The sequence below is a fragment of the Centruroides vittatus genome, unplaced genomic scaffold (genome assembly GCF_030686945.1).
Source record: "Centruroides vittatus isolate TY-2023 unplaced genomic scaffold, ASM3068694v2 scaffold_861, whole genome shotgun sequence".
NCBI classification, from domain to species: domain Eukaryota; kingdom Metazoa; phylum Arthropoda; class Arachnida; order Scorpiones; family Buthidae; genus Centruroides; species Centruroides vittatus.
In genome coordinates this window covers 5,090,075-5,105,868 of record NW_027122718.1, presented here as the reverse complement: position 1 = coordinate 5,105,868, position 15,794 = coordinate 5,090,075, and the positions used below count along the sequence as shown (strand labels likewise).

The 15,794-nt window shown below is 33.9% G+C and overlaps 1 protein-coding gene across 1 annotated transcript; it reads right to left on the bottom strand.

The window, feature by feature from the left end:
* Nucleotides 1–356: 356 nt before the first annotated feature.
* On the bottom strand, nucleotides 357–15,141 carry LOC136990138 (homeobox protein Hox-A4-like). The gene is made up of 3 exons (XM_067288511.1): nucleotides 14,664–15,141; nucleotides 1,530–1,690; nucleotides 357–1,382 (listed from the first exon to the last, which is right to left on the bottom strand). Exons 1-3 carry the CDS (start codon nucleotides 15,139–15,141, stop codon nucleotides 1,266–1,268), a joined length of 756 nt encoding a protein of 251 aa, XP_067144612.1. The 3' UTR covers nucleotides 357–1,265.
* Between the last annotated feature and the right edge of the window lie 653 nt (nucleotides 15,142–15,794).

The window sequence follows — 15,794 nt, the reverse complement described above, 5'->3', positions numbered from 1 at the left end:
TAAGAGAATCCCTGGCGCATTGATTAGAACCAAAATTAAAAGTGTAAACTTGACCCTGACTGGACGAGTGCGTAATGCTTGCTCATATCACGGAATGATGCTAATTTTTCCTGACGTCATAATTTCCGCAATAAAAAGAACGAACGTCACCGCAGAGTGATTTGGTGCACAGAAATGGCAAATGTGCCAACTTACTGGATTCTCCCGGCCGGGATGATGCACGATATGTCATTTTGATTCCGGCCACTCTGTAAAATTTAATAATAAAATTTCGGCCTGTCCATCCTCTTCCTTACACCCGACGTTGGACACGGCAAATTATGATAAAATAGTAATAATAATAAAATTTCCAAGATTTATTACACATTTAATGAACATGCTAGCATACAGAAATCTCATGTCCAAAATCATAATCACGAAATAAATACAGAATCACTCATCCTATTTGTCTATAATAGTTGTGGCTGTTTATTTTTTCAAATATGAACCAAATGATGATGAGTACTTTTTTATAATTTCTAAGAATGTTCAACTAGAATAATCACGAACACGCCTGATCACACTATAATCAGTTGTCTACTATGCACACGCGAAAACCATTCATCTCTCTTCGGATGACCTGACCACATTCGACTGAGTATGTATTAATGGTCTCTGACTCCACGATCCGGAAAAAAATTTACCCGACAGGTCCGAAATCTGATGGTGGCCAGTTTCCGTGGTGCCAAGTATTTGAGAATTTAAATAATGTACTCCCGACGTACCAACCCTAGCAAGATGAAAATTATCGATTTGTCTTTCTTGGTTATAAGGTCTTTGACGTTTCAAAGTAGCCGCATCTAACTCCTGCACCTCTTTATTTACCTCTAATTCGTCTTTTGTGTCCGTCTGAATGACGGATGACGACCCTTCCCTGAAATTCATAAAAGGTCGAGGGTTTCTGAGTGTCCAATCAATTTGATCTTTGCCATCCGATCGTTGCGAGGTCTCACCTAAATGATGCCTGGGTAGTTCGATGGCAGAAGTGCTATTTCCTCGGGATTTAATGAAATTTGTTACGTCCAGCTGTCTTTGATGATACTCGTTGCATATTTCTTCTGTGCTTCCTCTCGAAGAACCGTCGTAATCTACCGATCTGTACGAGTCATTTCTTTCCATAGAATTCCTAGTATTTTCATCGTCTTGATATTTTTTATCGTCCCCTTCATTTTGATTGGAATCTCCGTTATTTCGAAGTTGATCACTAGAGGAAGGTGAATCGTGTTCTAATTTATTTGATCCAGATTTCTCTTATCCGACTTTTCGTTATTGCTTTTAGATTCCTGTTGAGATTTTTTGCTTCTCTTCCATTTCATTCTTCTATTTTGGAACCAAATTTTTACCTGGATTAATAAGTTTTAAAAAGAAATGGCAAAACTTAGATTTAGTTTTTAGCAGCTTAAAAAGAAAATGCATACAATCTCGAAGGCTCCGGTTTTCGCGGCTTCCGATCGAAAATTTACGTGGAAAAGAACCATAGAAATCCTTACCTGCGTTTCGGTTAACATCAAATTTGTTGCTACTTCGAATCTTTTAGGTCTAGAAAGGTATCTGTTTAACCTAAATTGATTCTCCAACTCCAAAAGCTGCTGGCTTGTGAAAGCGGTCCTCGGTCTTCGACTTTTACCCATGGCGAATGGTCGTTGGTGGGCTACAACATTAAAAAGACAATTATACTATTCTCGTCCGTTTTGCTTAAGTGTTTCCGTCTTAGTTTTTACTTATAAAATAGTAATAAATTGTGGAAAACTAAAATAATTGCTTCAACAGACGACGAAAGTGGTAAGTTGTTATCTTCGGAGGAATGGTAAAGATGGAAAATTCGCCGACTTATTTTTAGTTGAATAGATTGTTAGAAGTTTGGAAGTAGAAAAAGAAAAGAAAAGAATTAGTTGAGGCAGTTTCGGGTCAATCTACAATGTGTTTTTTCAAGTGCACGACGGTTTTTACGAAATTTCTACCAATCAGACATAAAGTTTATTTGCGACGTGTCAATGCTTGTTTTAATATAAATTTAAATTTCAAAAATATTTTAAAATGAAAAAAGTTTAGTAATTTAAAATTAGGCAGAAACGTTTTTCATTTTATATAAAACTTATTTACGATCCCGTACAAGCGAGATGATTAAATCAAACTAACAGTTTTTTCACCTTAAAAACAAGATAACAAAACATTCCTATGAGAGATAGAAAAGAGAGAAAAGGAAAAGTAGCATTTTTTGTTATACTCAATCCTGCGGGCATTTTGCCTTTTAAAGTGCGAACAACAGATATCGAGAAATAAGAAAGAAAGAAAAAAAGAAATAGTGAGAAAGGCTTGTATCTAGAACTGTCTCTCCCGGGAAATAGTTAGGTCTAAATCGAATTCGGACAGCTCTTTGCCAATTCGGTGTTAAAAAGTGGACAAGGACTGCACATGCGCAATGTATCTTGGCCTCCCCCTCTCTAGCTAACGCGATAAAAACGTTGTGGAAATACATCCCTATAGATGCGGCAGCGCCCGCAGGGAGGACATATCGTGATTTCCCTAGGGGCCTTTCTGGCGTTATTCAAACACAACCCCCCGGCACGCGGCTCCCCTTTGGGGGACGAAGTTTCTAGCCCCCTGCGGCCTGCCCATCGTCACCTTCCAATTTTCCGATTTCACTTCAGACCATCGGGGCGATTACCTTACAGCCAACTGTACCCTAACAGTAGTTGGTTGGAAGTCCTGACGGGTTTATCGGCTTTTCAAGACGGTAGTAAAACTGCTTCGTCTACCGTTTCTTTTACAACCTCCTTTCTTTCCTTGCTTGGGCTACTGCTAGGGACGCCAATAATGGCAACTTCTTTTTTAGCAACACACTGCGGCTGGCGAAGCGAACACTTTCCTTCACAAAAGAATATTTCAATCGTCTAGTGAGCGGCTTTACCGCGCTCTTCCGACAATAAAAAGGGTGATGACGAGAGTATTAAATATACTCTCCTTTCCGAGTGTAGAAAATAGATCAGTCTTTTCGTGTTTGGACGCCGAGAATAAATAAAAATAAACAAAAATATACATGTATATATCATGCTGACGAAAATAGGTTAATGTAAAGCCTTATCTAATCGGAGGCGGATCCCATTCATAAGATAATAATACTAAGTAACTGTGGAAACAATTACTGTAACTCCTACTTAATTGTTTCCACCATTTTCTTCATCAAAAATTCGAAAATTTTAGCTTTAATCTGGTTATCTCGGCATTTCGAAGATACGCTACCCAATGAGCAATATTCTCCGATTCTATCGTTCCTCTGGGACCAGTACCATATTGCCGATGCAGCCGTAATTTGGGCTCATTGCCTTGCCCCATAGCAGCTCACAAGATATCTATCATCTCTTCTGATTGGAAAATAACTTAAATTCTGACAGAAAAATCAACTGTGTCCACAAATTAATTCATTAATAGGAGCTTCCAGTACTTAAATATTTCGATTGTATATTTTATAACACTACGAGTGAAAAATCGGTTCCGTAATAAGGCTTCTTTGTAAAAATTAAGTAAATTTAATCAGCTATAACTTAGCCATTTTGTAAAATGTAGTAGAGTCGGATATAAATAGAATGGCATTCAATTAAAATTTACATCAGAATGCTAATGCTAGTTTCTGGGAGATTTAATTTCGTTGCCCGGTCTCAAATTACCGATTAATGGTTAAATTTTAAAATTAAAAGATCATTTTTATTACAGAATTATATATACGGTATTTAAATCATTAAAAAATTGCTTTTATCTTTGATGGAAGCAACGGAAACACGACAGCAAACTTCATCCGCTCAGCCTATAACGGTTAAATTTTTTAAATATATTAAAAACTGTATTTGTAAAAGACAATAAGAAATATTGTTTATTGTTTTTTATATCGTAGGCCTATTATTTAAACGATTTTTTCTTTGGTAAAATAGCGATTTTATAGTTTATTTCTAATTAAAAAAAATTATATATCACGCCGTGCTTCGGATGACTTTTAATTCACTTTCTGGTGTTTTAGTGTCTGCCGATGACTTGGAAGTAAAATTAATGAATTGGTTGTCGTGAAAAATGGTAAGAAAAAGGCATCATCCAGATCAAAACTCCAATAAAAGCAGGAATAATAAAGCCAAAGGCAAAATCTTAATTTATCCGTTTTCCTTCTCATTAAAATTGGTTCAATTTCTTTGCACCAGGTGTCGCGGTTCATGAAAAAGGCCGTAAAATTAAATTAAAGTAATCTGCGCCCGTTAAAATTAGCATGTTTAAACACAGCCAGGCGCCTGTCAATAATGGCGTCGTTAGACTGTAATTGGTTAATCGCAAAGAATATATAGTTCGTTTTTTTTTCTTAAATTCTCGACGTTAGTAGAATTCTTTGAAGTTCATTAGCGTTTGCAGTCGTTTAATTAAAACAGCATTTCCTTCATGGTTGCCAAACGATGCGGGGCCATTAACGGAAGTGAGTGGTACCCCCTGTGGACGCTGATACTGTTGTCGTTAAATCATGTTCACTGCGGCAATTATCTCGGCCTGTAAAAACCAGCACGTAATTATTTTAACGATGAGCTTATAGCCAAGGTGTAACCTATGACCTCGCATGCTTAAATTCTTCTGTTTAAACAACGGATCGTGTTTTTATTATTAATTAATAGAGAGGTTTCTGTTTGATATTGTCTTACACTATATAAAGTCATAGAGTTCGGTTCATCTTCCCTAAATTTTAAGCACGCAATCTTGTACTAAAACAATGGAGAAGAAAACAATTCCTATTCATTCGTTAAGTAAAGGGTTTCTAAAACGGGGGTGATGCGGGTGTTGGAACCCCCTCCGAGGCTTTACCACCAGCTCAATTTTTCTTTATTCCGATTGTACTTTTTACGCCATCCTCTCCAGATCATCCCCAGAGCAAAATCTTCGCACTTTTCCTATATAAAAAGAAGAATTTTACATAGGCTCGTGTATCTATTAATTAAGTTTTCAGATGTTTCTTGTCTTAAGAAAATTTTCCTTGTTCATTTTGTTAATTGGGATGCCTTTGGTGAACGGTTTTTGATTGTAATCAATTTCCTAATGATCACTTTTAAAATGCATAATAGGTTTGGAAATTAAACCGTATACGCCAGTTATTTTAATCGAATTGTTAATCATCGTCTGCAAGATATTATCATTTGTAATGCATAGTTAATTAAAGAGTTATCGCCATTTTGAATTATTTAAACGAGAGAATCCCGAATGGACACGGAAAAAGAATCCCTGGCAAAATAAGTTATTTAAGTTAGCGAATAAAGTTAAATTACTAACAAATCGTAAGGGTGAAGATCCATAAAGCTGTGACGACGTCTCGCATCTATTGAGTCACACTCTAAAATTCAACTTGCAATAAAACATTCTTCTTTTTTTTTTCTTTCGAAAAACACTCAATGTCCCTCAGGGTATAGTATAATACATACACAATTAGGACGAGCTTTTGTCATGTAAAAGTCCCATCTAATGCTCCAAGGGCAGAAAATCGGATACAGCCCATTACAACGAACCAATAAAAGACGTAGGGTGGGTGTAGACCAGTGGAGGGCTGAAGTTCCGAGTGCGAAACAAATCCGCACAATGTGTTAAACAGTTCGGGCTAATCAGAGAAATGTTTACTCTAGCCAGGGTGAGCAGGTGGCTTCTAGTTGTGGTAACAATAGGCTAATGTGATTTAGCCTGGCGACGAACTGCTAAGAGGGGTATGCAAAGGGGGGAACAGGCTAGGATCGGATTTAGGGACTGGTAGGGGGTCACCAGAAGGGGAAACTTCAGTCTTTTGTACAATTCTTCCCTTAGTAGAGTTTTTTCGTTTCGTACAGTTCTTCTGTCCTAGCTCCCCCGTTTCGAAAGATAATCTAATCAACGCTCGGCGCAGTCGAAAAACTTTATGAACTGTTCGGTTCGACTTATTTCTTTCCTTAAGGATTGAGTTACTGTTCAATTGAAAAGTTCGCCTTTCTTAAGAGATAAAGTGATGACCTACTCTGCCTACACTGTGATTGTTTAAAGTTAGCGCCGTGTACAAGTTGATATTTACATTATCAAATTTATTACGAAGCGTTAAATAATAATTTTCCTACTTTGCTTCTCAGAATTGGCCGGGGAAGAAGAAATCAATTCGCACATTTTATTGTTTAGTTTCGTCGAAAAATTACAGAAATTTCCATCCCCGCATTCTTAATTTAATTAAAGATATTATCTAATAAAATATATGTTATCGATTGAGAAAGTTAAAAATTACCACTTTAACAATACGGTTAATGGGTGGATGTATATAAATAACTTAATAATCTCGACTTGTAAATATACCTTTTTAAAAGTAAAAATATTCCATTTTTCGTAGATAATTATCATCAAAATCGCAACATTTATCGAATTTGAATGGTTTTTAAGCGCTATCAACACAATAATTGTCATTTACGACGAAGAATTTAGTGTAAAATATTAACCGAATCGACTTCTACACGAAAACGTAACGAAACTTAAACAATATTGGTTTCGCTTCTATCCGCATTCCAGGGCTTGACAATGACGTCATGGGTCTTCCTCCCTTCCAGCATCCCATCAGTCAAACTGACAACTCAGCGGCTGGGGAGCCAACCTATTAGCACCCCCTAATCAGTTCGGTGTTTAACTAATGACATCTATGTCACTGCAATCAGCAACGTCTGCAGTCCGAAAAAAAAAGGACGAATGAAAAGGATCTTACGAATGTCAATCCAGAATTAATCGCTTTAACAAATATTCCGATTCTTACATTTGAAAGTAGAAAGAGATTTACGGAATTCTCATATTCCTTTAAAGTTTTGAAATTTAGTAAAGACGAAGGTGATTGGTTGTAGGAAGCACGCGGGATTAGTCACAATAGTGTAGTAAAAGGAGAAATTGTAAGGCAAACTTAGGAATTAATTCAGGCCTACAGTAAAACTATAAGTAGATTATAGAAATGGTATTGTTACAAAGAAATTAAACGTATATGAATACAAATGATTCCATTGCTAACAAGATTCGGTTGGCTCAAACTAACGGACAACACGTGATTTAGCAGGATAAACGTAACGAGATTTAGGAAAAATTGGAAATATCTTCTAAAATCTTGTTATATTTTCCTATTTCCTATCTATTAAACACTGCAAATTCAACTTTATGATAATAATAATAATAATAATAAAAGAACTATATCGTAAGCACTCGCGGATATGAACCACCAGAGAGGAATCACAATACTGTTCGATGGAATAAAGAAGATGGAAGAAAAACAAAAGGGAAAAAGTGATCCGTAGCTGGGAGCAATTTCGGTGACGTCATCGAAAGGAATGCATAATCACGAGCACAATCAGAGGATGTGGACTAATTAGGGAATGAAAAGAATGCGAGATGTGACAGATGAAGCAGATGATTTGCAGAAAGCAGATGTCGTATCTAAACACCTAATTAGATGACGTTTTTGATGACCGAGTTAACAACTTTTCTGCCATGACATTATCAACTTACCGTTCGCCTCCCGTGTTTACTTCCCCGATTAAGCTTAACTAACCTTAACGTAGTGAAAGTAAATAGTGGGGTGACGGCGCAGATGGGACAATGGGAAAAGATCTAATGAGATCGGGGGGAAAAAAAAACGAATTAGACGTGATGCCGTGATTAATCTGAGTATTATCATTTGAATTAGTCCACTTTCAATTACTCACAATTTATCTTGGGCTCGTAGGCATATCGATAATTACTCTTCACTAAATTTCTCTTTCACGCCATCGCTATATGTATTGTCAAGCTGATAAATATGCTTTGGCATGCCTATGGGTTATTACAGGTTTATTCCTCTCATAGTAGCTTATGTTAACTTATCTACCGATAATAAAAGATTTGTTTATAAATTATAATACCCTTCTAAAGTCTGATGATATTTTATGGCTCGGTAGCGAGTTTAATACTGCCAAATTCTTCGCTTTAAAATTTTCTTGGCTCTAATCGCAGAGTATAAAAAAATTTAAATCAATAAGAATCGTAAAATACACGGGCGATTTACTTAAAATATACAAAAATGGAGACGTTACGGACCTCGTATCTGTGCCATTTTCGAGTTTATAATCAAAACGTGCCGCCGAGGCAATAAAAATATTCTTGCTTTTATTTAGGGCCTATTATTAAATTTACAAAAATTTCATTTAATTTAATAAAAAGCCAAATTTAGAATCTAATGATGTACTAAAATAATTTAAGAACTTCTTCTTTTTTTTTCGTAGAATAAAAAGGAAAATATATGTTTTGCTCGACTGTTTTAGGTTTAGCAGAATAGAATCTATTCCATATAGAAGGTGGATATTGTTGATGCGCATTTAAGAATGCCGAAAAATTTAAATTTAAAATGTTTGAAGTATTTTATGCATTATCAGAAAAATAAATTGCGCTTTAATATTCTGAATATAAATGTAGAAAATATTCAACGAAGCGCCCGGTATTCTATAGATAAAAATTTTCCATATTGTGATGCTTCTCTTTTGTTTTATTTTTTTCTTTTCTTTTCTGTTTTACTTTCGTCTCAATTGATAGAATGTTGTTACTATAGCAGCACGAGATATTTTTCACAATGTATTTTTAATTAGAAAGAGATTTAAAGTGTTTTCGGTGTGAAACACTTTATCAGTTATCATTGACAAATTGATAAGTAGAGGGAGAAGCTATTAAGAAATCGTCCCGAAAAGTTGATAAAAAACATCGATTATCTCGACTGATCCACATCATTATAGAAGTTAATCGCAAAAATTTTGATATAACTGTCATCGAAATGGAACAAGATGGCAAAAACAAACAATTATAACCAGGATAGATGAGTAACATCACCTATAAAAGATATGAAAGGCAGAATAACATAAAAGTGATCGCTTTAATCGGACTGTGTTCTTCGATTGACGTTTTCGATTGATTTGTGGTGTTGGTAATCTCGTTGCTGAAGTTCAGATAGAGAGTGTGAACAAGATAAGCTCAATCTTAAAATATATTTTCACTCATTCCCTCCAAACCGAGTAAAGTGGCCTTTCGTACCCCGGTAAGAGTAACAGAGAAGACTCGAAAAAACGTGGAAAATATCCAACTTTATTAGGGGAATAATTTCGGATTGATTCATATTGTTTTAATTATGCCAGTAGCGGAGCGTTGTTACTTTTTAAGACGGAGAAGGTGGAGGCCTCATCAAGAGCGCAATTACACCAATCAGATTGTGTGTAAGGGGGTAGAGAGATATTCATTACGGCAACGAATGCCGCAGTACTTAACATAGTTTTGATGTATGCCAGACACCGCAGGGGAAGACGCAACTGTAATTTCCTAGAATAACACAAGCTTATCGTTCATTCGCGTCGAGATACATCAAGGCCCGCCCACCTAGTTAGATGCAGCATTCTCAGTCAGCCCAGAGGACGGCAGGGCAGATCGGAGCTACAATGGGAGCATCCCATAATTACAAGCTCTCCTAACTGCCTGGGATTTAAAAACATCATCCAATCGATAAATTCGCCTTCCTCTCGTTTGTTCAGTGTTTTCTCCAGACTGACTTCCATTACTTTAATTGTGCCAGGGATTTTTTTTTCACTTGTCTTTTGTTTTATCGTATTGTTTTTACTTGGCATTTACGTCTTCTGATTGTGATGGAGAAGTTTAACTTGACAATCACTAATTGCGGCAATTTACTATGAAACCAATTAAAGAACGACACTGGTTTACGTTTGATGTGATTTCGATGCAATTCTTTCTTTGTTCTTTGTTTTTGCAGTTTACCAATCGCGGTTGAATCGCTACAATCTGTTTGAGTGCATTATGAACTGCTTCTCCTTTTTCCAATTGATTCCAGTCTTCTTCTTTCTTCCAACCTTATTTCATCTACATTTCCAATAAGCAAATCCTAATATCCGACTACATTTTCCTACAAAATACCTCTATTTTCCTCAATTACCCCCTGTATAGTGAAATTAATTCAAACTTTTATTTTATTACCTACGCTTACTTTCTCTGTAAAAAAATAAAAAAAAATGAAGAATGAATACTGAATTATTAATTCTCCCGTGTTACTTTTGTTATTTATTATAATTTTTCACACTTTAATTTAAGAAATGCTTTCGGAATTCCACATTCTTTAAAGGCGATGTCAAGTAGTTCTTGTAACTAATTTGATAAAACGTTTACGAAAAATGTAAAAAATTAGTATATATAAAAAGAATTTATTCTTAAAAGTTAAAGGCACAGACTTAGAAAGTTTATATGTATATAAGCCTATATTTTTAAGTAGTTTCTATAGAGAATTTTCGAACTTTTAAACTCTTATTTAAAGCCAATTTTAACACGTTACTAAGCTAACGAATTTAACTTAGAATAAAGGGAGACGATTTAAAATTTCTTTACATAAATTTTTAAACGTTAAACCAAAATTTTAACCTCTCTAAAACTTGTCACACTTAAGGAAAAAAAAAAAAAAAAAAATATAGGAAAAAGTTTTGATCGTTTTCTGGCTTCTCTATCATCTAAAGCAGAGGTTAAAGCTCTTAGTTAGTTGAATGTTCGTGACAAAATGGCTGTTTGCGAACATTAAATCATTGATTTTGAAACAGACTGACATTTTGTTAAATGCAAATGATAATCTGGTGACTTTTCTCGAAAAGTAGACATTGAGAATTTTGATTAATTGATATAATGGAGTGGATTAGTAACTAATAAAGCTAGAAAATTACGAAAAAAATTATATAAATTACACGTAATCTTTAGCACTTTTTAAAATAAAAATTAAAAAAAAAAAATCAAATTAAACCATTATCAAACCATTTCGAACCAAAATCAAACCATTATCGTCGTCTCGTAATAGTTGCAATTAAAACAAATATTTCGTATTAAAATCTCATATTTTAATCTCGGCTTTCGGAGAAAATTGTTAATTTAGTTAATAGGCTTTTTTGTTTTTTTTAAATTTAATTTAAAAAAAAAGAAATAAAGAATAAAATACACGAGTAATATCATCATCGTATGTAAACAAGAAGCCTTGGTTAATCTAACACATATAAAAAACAAAAAAGGAATTTAATTTTATAAACATTAAAGTTGAATAGACTGGAATATTTAGAATAGATGATATGAATATTGTTGATAAATTTATTAAAGCTTAAATGAATAGAATTTTGTAAGCTTGTAATAGAACTAAATATCATTTACGCATTGTTTGCTGTAGATTATCAGTTGGATGAGAATATGTGGCCCCATTATAAATAACAGCAAAAGATATACTTTTTAATACAAGTGAGCTTACAGATAATACTAAATTGTAAGGATAAAAACATAAGCTACACCAGTACGGTACTATAAATTCTAAATAGGCCTATAGAATTTTCGATTGTAAAAGTACAAGATCAGTGCGAAAGCTTTAAACATTTTTCTAACTTTGTTTAAAAAATAAAGCGCTCTACTAGTTATTTATTTATTAACTTAATACTTTACAACCCTACTAAGCTACGTCTATAAAAATTGGATTATTTTAATACGAAACTGGACAATAATTTAGATAACATTAGGGCATATTTTCTTTAATTTGGTAAAGAACTAATCTACGATCAATTATTATTTTTTTTTATTAAATACGTTAAAATTTGGATATTATATAAATAAAAATAAACTAATTAATAATAATAAAATCGTTCTGTAGGCCTGTACTGTACTTCAAGATGGCCTGTGTTTTCAGTTGAATTTATAGATGAGCTGGCCTTTAAACATTGTAAAAATAATCTCCCGATTAGAATTAAACTCACAATTAACAGATATTTTAATTAAGTTATGAAAATAATTATTAAAAATGTATTTAATTCTGTAAAAATTTAAGCTGAAGAAGTCGTACAAATACATTGAAAATTTCTATGTAAAATGAAGTTATTTAATTCTAAAACTATATTAAAGAAATATCTCGATGAGAAATGGTCTTAAATTATGAATAATTTTTGTATTTTCCACAGCTGAAACCGTTTTTTTAAATGCTACCTTTTTAATAGAACAAGATTGACTTATTGTCTAATTTTGTATAATATTTAAATTATAATAAAATATATGCTAATAGAATCGATCGTATTTAATTTAATAAGAATTAAATAATATTCCATAACTGCATTAAATAGTTTAATAAAAATGAATGAATAATTATGCGCAAACTTAGGCCCGTTTATTTTTATTCTGTAAACATTTAACAATTGATTTTACAATAGGCCTACGATATTAATGAAGTTCGGTGTAATTTTAATTACGAAGTTGTTAATTAATAAATTCATATTTATTTTTAATCAATTTTATAAAAATTTCTTCCCGATATTTTCAAAATGAAACATCCGATCTTAATTAATTCATTACGTTTTTTTTAAAGATTAAATTGGGGAATAGATATTTAATGAACTGTAATGACTTCTTCTAAATGTATTATATTAATGGAATAATAGGCCTATGCAAATTTATTATTAAAATACCATTAAAGTATAGATTTCTTTTACAAAATAAAGGTGTTTAATAGGACATTTTCAATACTTAAACGGCGTGCTTTAACCAGGATCTCCACCCCGTTTGGTCTAATTAATGTAGTGTTGTATTTCATCAAAAGCTCGTAGACCAATTAATTTATATTTAATTATATTATGCAAAATAGTATAAAATTAATCATCATCTTTACAATAAGTGAAGAATATTTTTATGATGTAGCCTTTAACATTATCAATAGAGGGAATATAAAATTTATCTAACAATCTGCAATTCATTTTCGGATACTCAAAAGGGCATAAGGCATTTTTAAATCTATAAAAGATGTTACTTTTAGTAGTATTATTCAGAAGGAATTTCTTCTTTTTACTTTATACTCTTTTCTCCAGCAATAATCGAATCCCAAGTTAAATTTTGTATCCCTATTGACCTATAAAGTAGCTTGTGTACGACTCCATGGAGAGAATAAAACATATCGGCCTATTAGTCCATCTTCAAGTATAGAATTTACAGCACGAATCGTAAAATCTAAAAGATAACAAAATAAAAAAGAGAAAACAAAAACAATTAATCACCTTTATTGTTTGGAAATTATGTTTAGGTCCTTGTGTATGCAAAATAATCCAGGAAGTGCCATGAAGTCAGTTCTACTCCTTTGTTTTCTCCATTAACAACTAATTACACATTTAATTAGTTTTTACTGCTTTCATTCACTCATTTTAAGCTTTAAACAATAGTTTTTAACATTAATTTTAATTAAATTAATAAAAAACGAAACACTATCGTCGTATATAAACTCGATTTTATGTGTTATAAGATAATATATGTTTACATTTCCAGGCCTAAAGGCGGAGATTTTTCGGGCCTGTTCTTCATTAAAAAAATGCAAGTTGAACTAATGAATACGGTAAAATCTGACTTTTCTCTCCTCCTTTTGTATAAAAGTAGCCATTCTTCCATCGTAAATTGCAGAATATATTTATATAGAGGGTTTTATGCTTTCAGCAAAGGTTAGGCTGTCAATATTCTTGTCTAGTAACGGCAAACATCTGTCGAGTCAGCCGTGTAGGGCTTAGCTTACAACATTTGGGCGTGTGAAGAGGTGGAGCAAACATGGCTGCTCAATAAGAGGGTCGATTGGTGGAGAGCTAGTTTCCTTTTTTCAAAAAAAAAAGAAAAAAAATTGCATACAAACGTTCAGCTTCCATTTTACAGTGTATTATCATACACGAGGCTCTTATGTAGAAAGAGTTAGACAATGCATTAAATGTGAAGTGTGGAGAGAAAATAATAGGCCTGTAGAGCAATTCTCTAGTTTTCTCTTACCGAAATTTGATCCCAAATTTTGGAAATTTGTCAACATTTATCCTTGATTTACATTATCAAAAACAGTTTAAGTCCAATTAAAATGTTTCTTGTCTATCAATTCATTTATTTTCAGTTAATTAAATATATTAACTTGTTAAGAAAAATCACTTAAAAACTGTAGTGGAATTAAATATATATATATATATAAAGATTAAAAATTGAAAATAATAAGTGGAAATAAAAAGATAAAAATTTTAATACGAGAAAAAAAGTGACTAAAGAATAATGTTGTTAATTTAATAATAATGTCATTAAGTAAATTAAATCACTTAAGTCATGGCTAATTATCTTTAATTTGTTCATCAAAAATAAAGCTACAATATATAAGCTAATTTCTCTACTGGGCCTTAACTCTAATAGACCATAACTCGATTTTGTAAGTGGCTATTTAAAAGCCGAAATATGACAATCGACATTTAAGTGAAGATTTTAAGATCCAAACTGCTGTGTTTATCGTTTACGCTATTTTATATTTGACTTTGGCATTTAATCAAGGCTTAAATGGTAAAATAAATTAGTTTATTTAATTTTAATGTAACTGAAATTACATTAATCGTAATATTTTATCTGGAGAATTTTAAGCTGGGTTTTCTAAGTGCTACGAGGGTTTATTTAAATGAAAACATTGTTATAATATCTGTGTTGAACCTAATAGAATTTTAAATGGACTTTTTGAGAGTGCATCTTATAAGTAAACTTAATAATGCTAAAGATGATAAAGAAGAAGTAATTACCTGCTAAATCTAGAGGTGGCGGGTAGGCCAATCCCGATCTTAATAACCATTGGAGGCTAAATGGTTGATGGTTCTTTAGTTGATCAAGAAGTGGACGGCCCGTGCAGGGAGAGTCTTGGGACACACCCGAATTGTCAGCGTGAATGTCCAGAGGCGGGTGTATCCCACCCAAAGGATGGGACGGCAGCAACGGTAAGAAAAAATGGCCCGGGTTGGTTGTACCTGCCAAAGGTAAGACTAATGGAGCCACACCGTAGGATCTGGTAGCGAACTGTGGGCCTGCTGATTGGAAGGCAGCACTCGGAGTGTCACCTGTCCTGCCGTACACGGGGGCCACGCCGTACATACCTGAAGGACTGGATATACCTGCCGGGGAAAGGGGACAACCTGTAGATTCTTGTTCCCCCGACTTAGTGACATCATCTTTGGCTAAGAGGGCATCTATCCCAAACGACTTTGTCTTCATCGCCGTCTTCATGGTGGTCTGTCGTCTGGTACAGCCGAGTTAGGCCTAGCAGCGGTGTGTCGATCCCTATTGGACGATTGGCTGTTGGAAAATGCACCGATTGGACGAAAGACTTTGCTATAATAGCACGACTGAGGTGTCTTAAATTGGCTGCTAACATATCAATTGCGTGTTGACAGCATCAGAGAAGAAAATACCAGTCGATAAAGCTTTTGTCGGAACTTCTCCCCGCTACTATACACGACACAAATGCTAACTGATGCTGTTGCCATTTTCCAGTTCCGCTTTGGCTATTGATAACACCGCCTACCTGACTATTTCCTAAACTTTACTCCCGCAACCGATTACGCGATTTTTCAATTCTTGGGGCCTTTGCTATTCTTTACAGGACCAGTTGAGGGAATAAAACCTGGCTTGGCTTTATTTATATTTATTTTCAATCGACACTCGAACCGATGCGGCAAACAAAAACAATGCCATCGAAGAATTAATTAAGAGAAATTTCCGTCTTGCCGATCACGTTAACTTTAAGTGGTATTTAATGTTTCTTGCCTCATAATCTGGAACGTCGCTTGATAAAGAAATTGGGACTTTACTCGGGGCTATTGATGTAAGTAAACGTGTTCGGACTGTAAGACATCCGGTGTGATCTCGTCAGCGAATTA

Bases quoted from the DNA above. Each gene is read 5' to 3' on its own strand.
- LOC136990138 (XM_067288511.1), bottom strand. From the start codon at position 15,141: ATGAAGACGGCGATGAAGACAAAGTCGTTTGGGATAGATGCCCTCTTA. The intron at 1,691-14,663 runs GTAATTACTTCT...TTAATGTTGTAG, and splicing joins GCCACCTCTAGATTTAGCAG to CCCACCAACGACCATTCGCC. The intron at 1,383-1,529 runs GTAAGGATTTCT...TTATTAATCCAG, and splicing joins TGATGTTAACCGAAACGCAG to GTAAAAATTTGGTTCCAAAA.